General features: G+C 45.8%; 1 protein-coding gene across 1 annotated transcript in view; it reads right to left on the bottom strand.

The window, feature by feature from the left end:
• Positions 1-5,837, bottom strand: part of LOC128688504 (uncharacterized) — a 436,494-nt gene extending 430,657 nt beyond the window's left edge. Inside the window, exons 1-2 of the mRNA XM_070084744.1 lie at positions 5,709-5,837; positions 3,372-3,476 (exon numbers count right to left, since the gene is read on the bottom strand). Coding sequence (XP_069940845.1) covers positions 3,372-3,476; positions 5,709-5,837 — 234 coding nt within the window. The remainder of the gene's footprint in view (positions 1-3,371; positions 3,477-5,708) is intronic.
• Positions 5,838-6,240: the final 403 nt, after the last annotated feature.

The raw sequence follows: 6,240 nt of genomic DNA, 5'->3' as shown, positions 1-6,240 counted from the left end.
ATTCCAAACTGGTGCTGCATACTCCAGTATGGGCCTGACGTAGATGGTATACAGAGTCTTAAACGAATCCTTACTGAGGTATCGGAACGCTATCCGTAGGTTTGCCAGGCGCCCGTATGCTGCAGCAGTTATCTGATTGACGTGCGCCTCAGGAGATATGCTCGGTGTTATACTCACCCCCAGATATTTTCCTTGAGTGAGGTTTGCAGTCTTTGGCCTAGATCTCTAAACTATATTGTGTCTGCGGTCTTCTTTGCCCTTCCCCAATCTTTATGACTTTGCATTTGGCAGGGTTAAATTCAAGGAGCCAGTTGCTGGACCAGGCTTATAGCCTGTCCAGGTCTCTTTGTAGTCCTGCCTGATCCTCGTCCGATTTGATTCTTCTCATTAACTTCACATCGTCTGCAAACAAGGGCACTTCTGAGTCTATCCCTTCCGTTATGTCGTTCACATATACCAAGAACAGCACAGGTCCTAGGACTGACCCCTGTGGAACCCCGCTTGTCACAGGCGCCCACTCTGACACCTCGTCGCGTGCCATGACTCGTTGTTGCCTCCCTGTCAGATATTCTCTGATCCATTGCAGTGCCTTTCCTGTTATGTGTGCCTGGTCCTCTAGCTTTTGCAGTAACAGGAACTGTGTCGAAGGCCTTCTTGCAGTCCAAAAATATGCAGTCGATCCACCCCTCTCTCTCTTCTCTTACTTCTGTCACTTTGTCATAAAACTCTAGTAGGTTTGTGACACAGGATTTTCCTTCCCTGAAACCGTGCTGGTTGTCAATTATACACTTGTTTCTTTCCAGGTGCCCCACCACTCTCCTCCTGATGATCTTCTCCATGATCTTGCATACTATACACGTTAGTGATACAGGTCTGTAGTTTAGTGCCTCATGTCTGTCTCCCTTTTAAAAAATTGGGACTACATTTGCCATTTTTCATACCTCAGGGAGTTGCCCAGTTTCAAATGATGTGTTGAAGATCTTTGTTAATGGCTCACACAATATTTCTGCTCCCTCTTTAAGGACCCATGGAGAGATGTTGTCTGGTCCCACCGCCTTTGAGGTGTCAAGTTCGCATAGCAGCTTCTCCACCTCCTCCTTGGTTATATGTACCTCATCCAGCACTTGCTGGTGTGCCCCCCTGTTCTGATTTCTTGGAGTCCTACTGGTTTCCACTGTAAATACCTCTTTAAATCTTGTGTTGAGCTCCTGACATACCTCTCGGTCGTTTCTTGTGAATTCCCCATCACCCTTCCTCAGTCTGATTACCTGGTCCTTGACTGCTGTTTTCCTCCTGATGTGGCTGTACAACAGCTTCGGGTCAGTCTTTACTTTTGATGCTATGTCATTTTCATACTGTCTCTGAGCCTCCCTTCTTATCTGTGCATATTCGTTTCTGGCTCTTCGGCTGATTTCTTTATTTTCCTGAGTTCTCTGTCTTCTGTACCTTTTCCATTCTCTAGTACACCTAGTTTTTGCCTCCCTACACCTTTGGGTGAACCAAGGACTCGTTCTGTTCTTCCCATTATTTATGTTTCCCTTGGGAACAAACCTCTCCTCTGCCTCCTTGCATTTTGTTGCCACATAGTCCATCATTTCTTGTACTGGTTTTCCTGTCAGTTCCCTCTCCCACTGAATGTCTTGAAGGAAGTTCCTCATGCCTGAGTAGTTCCCCCTTTTGTAGTTTGGTTTTTCCCAGCCTATTCCTGCTACTCTCTCCACTTGGAGCTCAACTATGTAGTCGAAGCACAGAACCACATGATCCCTAGCTCCCAGGGGCCTTTCATACATGATACCCTCGATGTCCGAACTACTCATGGTGAATACAAGGTCCAACCTTGCTGGTTCATCCTCTCCTCTCTCTCTGGTAGTGTCTCTAACATGTTGATGCATGAGGTTTTCCAGTACCACATCCATCATCTTGGCTCTCCATGTTTCGGGACCCCCATGGGGCTCCAGGTTTTCCCAGTCAATCTCCTTGTGATTGAAATCACCCATAACTAGTAACTTTGCTCCCCCCATGTGTGCTCTCCTGGCCACAACGGCTAGTGTGTCGATCATTGCTCTGTTGCTCTCATCGTATTCTTCTCTTGGCCTCCTGCAGTTCTGTGGTGGGTTGTACATTACTGCAATTATCACCTTATGTCCCTCAGACTGGATTGTTCCTACTAAGTAGTCCCTTTCGCCCGTGCCATACATTCCTTCCATTTTCTCAAAACCCCACTGGTTTTTAATGAGCAGTGCAACTCCTCCTCCCCCTCTCCTCCCTCTGTCTTTCCTGAGGATTTGATATCCGGATGGAAAGATTGAATCTGTTATTATTCTGGTGAGTTTTGTTTCTGTGAGTGCTATTATGTCTGGGGATGTCTCTTTGATTCTTTCGTGCCACTCCTCATACTTGTTTGTTATTCCATCTGCATTTGTATACCACACCTTCAACTTCTTTTCTAAGACTGTGGTCTGGGAGGTATATTGGGGTTGGGGAAGTGGGAGACCTGGTAAGGAACTACGGGTTGTTGCTGTGGGGATGGAGTTTGTAATGTAGTGGGTGGGGGCAATGGATGTGGCATGGGTGTTTTGATTTAGAGTGTTTGGTTGCACTGGGGTTGACCTGGTTGGGAGGCTTCTATAGGAAGTTGTGAGAGAGGCTGTATTTGATCTTCTTCCTGGGTCTGGGATCTCCTGTCTGTCTTCTCCATCCCCTCTCTTTCCTCCTTTCGCCTTTGTATCATCTCTCTCAGTTTCTGCCTTTCTTCTTGTGTTCTGTCGCGGTCGAGATACACCCTCCTGTATGCCGTCATGTCCCTTAATCGTGCTTTCTCCTGCAGGATCCTGGTCCGAGTCGCTTCTGCCTTGAAGGTCACTCTCACTGGCCGGGTTCTTTTTTTTACAAACCCCCCTATTCTCCGAAAATTTTCCAGCTGGGTCATATCGTCTTCTCCTATTGCTTTCATGATGCTTTCAATTGCTTTTTTTCCCCTTGTTTTCTTGCTTCATATGTTTCCCCTTCGACTTCCTGGAGCCCATACACAAAGACTGACCTCACCCTTTCATTCTCCCACTGCATATCCCTGTGTATCCCCTCATTTAATTTGGTTTCCTCCACTGCAGGTTTCCTTTCATCAGTTTCACTGGCTAATGTACTTGGGCTCAGTGGCCTGTCATTTTCCCTTCTCGGCTTTCCTTGGGCTCTGTTGTTGTCTGTTAGGGCCTCCACATAAAGCTTAGCTCTTTCATTTGTGTGTGTGTGTGTGTGTGTGTGTGTGTGTGTGTGTGTGTGTGTGTGTGTGTGTGTGTGTGTGTGTGTGTGTGTGTGTGTATTGCTGTTACAGCTCGCCGTTAAAAATAAGGTAAGAATAAAGGAAGACTTACAGTTTGGTTGGAAGGGTCGAGGTAGCGGAGGCCGAAGTAAGCTGTCTCCATGAGGTTGAGGTGACTGAAGACGATATCCAGCAGGTCCTGCCCCGTCGTTGTGTCCTGAAGGAGGGAGAGAAAAACCTAACCTTAGTATTGTAATTATCAGTGGAAAGCTCTAAACTTATGGGGGTCATAAAACACACAGGGAATGGGTAGGGAATCATGAAAGAAGGGGAATATCTCCAATTCATAGGATCAAGAGCCTTTCGCCGGCATCAAGGTAATCCCCCTCTTGAAAGAAGAGATGACGTCAGAAGGGTGTGTCCTCTTAACTGGATAGGAGACATACAGGTGTTGAGGCAGTGAAACCAGAGTCACTTCCACAAGGTACCTCAATTATTATTATTATTACTATTTTTATTATTATTATTATTATTATTACTATTATTATTATTATTGTTATTATTATATGTAAAGCTGTAAAGTCCTGTGAGTTATCGCTAATTACGATATAAACTGTAACTTCTGCTGCACAAAGTGAATGAGAAGAGGAAAGAAGAAATAACATGGATAGGGAAAGGTATGTCGAGGGTAAAAACTGGAATAAAAAGGTAGATGAGGCGAGAATAGTGAGGTGAGGCAAGAACCAAGTGGGAAACACAAGGTGATAACAAATAGAAAGTAAAACTTGTAAATATTCGGTTGGAAGTGACGAGGGTAATGGTGGTGAGTATGATGGTGATGACGGTGATGGTGAAGACGGTGATGACAGTGATGGTGAAGACGGTGATGACAGTGATGGTGAAGACGGTGATGACGGTGATGGTGAAGACGGGGGTGATGGGTGATGAAGAGAGCGTAAATGACAGAAATGACAAGTGATGGAGGGACGGGTGGGGGATGGAGTCATTGTCAGCCTCCCAGGATGGTACTGATGGTAGTAGTGATGGTAGTAGTGGTAGTAGTAGTGATGGTAGTAGTGATGGTAGTAGTGATAGTAACAGTGATGGTAGTAGTGGTAGTAGAAGTTGTAGTAGTGAAGGTAGTGGTGGTAGTAGTAGCGATGGTAATTGCGATAGTAATAGTGATGGTAGAGTGATAGTAGTAGTGATGGTAGTAGTAGTAGTAGTGAGGGTAGTAGTGGTAGTAGTGAGGGTAGTAGTGATGGTAGTAGTGGTAGTAGTGAGGGTACTAGTGATGGTAGTAGTGGCAGTAGTGATGGTAGTAGTGATGGTAGTAGTGGTAGTAGTGGTAGTAGTGAGGGTAGTAGTGATGGTAGTAGTGGTAGTAGTGAGGGTAGTAGTGATAGTAGTAGTGGTAGTAGTGAGGGTAGTAGTGATGGTAGTAGTGGTAGTAGTGAGGGTAGTAGTGGTAGTAGTGAGGGTAGTAGTGATGGTAGTAGTGGTAGTAGTGAGGGTAGTAGTGATGGTAGTAGTGGTAGTAGTGATGGTAGTAGTGGTAGTAGTGAGGGTAGTAGTGGTAGTAGTGAGGGTAGTAGTGGTAGTAGTGAGGGTAGTAGTGATGGTAGTAGTGGTAGTAGTGAGGGTAGTAGTGGTAGTAGTGAGGGTAGTAGTGGTAGTAGTGAGGGTAGTAGTGGTAGTAGTGAGGGTAGTAGTGATGGTAGTAGTGGTAGTAGTGGTAGTAGTGAGGGTAGTAGTGGTAGTAGTGAGGGTAGTAGTGGTAGTAGTGAGGGTAGTAGTGATGGTAGTAGTGGTAGTAGTGATGGTAGTAGTGGTAGTAGTGAGGGTAGTAGTGAGGGTAGTAGTGGTAGTAGTGATGGTAGTAGTGGTAGTAGTGAGGGTAGTAGTGAGGGTAGTAGCGGTAGTAGTGAGGGTAGTAGTGGTAGCAGTAATGGTAGTAGTGATGGTAGAGAACATTAATACCTCTGGTACCCTGAGAGATACCTCAGTACCACCGACAATTATCATCATTCATCTCAACACATACAGAAATAACACAATTTCCAAAGGAAACTTCAAACGTTATTTTCATCCATCTTGAACCATTATGAAGATAATGGTCTATAATAGACCATTATGAAGATAATGGTCTATAATAGACCATTATGAAGATAATGGTCTATAATAGACCATTATGAAGATAATGGTCTATAATAGACCATTATGAAGATAATGGTCTATAATAGACCATTATGAAGATAATGGTCTATAATAGACCATTATGAAGATAATGGTCTATAATAGACCATTATGAAGATAATGGTCTATAATAGACCATTATGAAGATAATGGTCTATAATAGACCATTATGAAGATAATGGTCTATAATAGACCATTATGAAGATAATGGTCTATAATAGACCATTATGAAGATAATGGTTCCAGTACGAACCGAAAAGACGTCCAGTTTTCTTCTCCAAACTGCGGAGTGACCAGATGGAGAAGACCCAGGCCCTTGGTCCACCAGGACCGTAGTCCACCAGGACCGTAGTCCACCAGGACCGTAGTCCACGAGGACCATAGTCCACCAGGACCATAGTCCACCAGGAACCTAGTCCACCAGGATCGTAGTCCACCAAGCCCTTGGTTCACCAGGACCTTAGTCCATCAGGCCCTTGGTCCACCAGGACCGTGGTCCACCAGGCCCTTGGTCCACCAGGACCATAGTCCACCAGGCCCTTGGTCCACCAGGACCGTAGTCCACCAGGACCGTAGTCCACCAGGACCCTAGTCCACCAGGCCCTTGGTCCACCAGGACCATAGTCCACCAGGCCCTTGGTCCACCAGGACCATAGTCCACCAGGCCCTTGGTCCACCAGGACCATAGTCCACCAGGCCCTTGGTCCACCAGGACCGTAGTCCACCAGGACCGTAGTCCACCAGGACCCTAGTCCACCAGGATCGTAGTCCACCAAGCCCTTGGT

Source organism: Cherax quadricarinatus, chromosome 13, assembly GCF_038502225.1.
Source record: "Cherax quadricarinatus isolate ZL_2023a chromosome 13, ASM3850222v1, whole genome shotgun sequence".
In the NCBI taxonomy this organism is placed as follows: domain Eukaryota; kingdom Metazoa; phylum Arthropoda; class Malacostraca; order Decapoda; family Parastacidae; genus Cherax; species Cherax quadricarinatus.
Note: the sequence above shows the minus strand (reverse complement) of the source record. Positions and strands in the feature narration are given on the sequence as shown.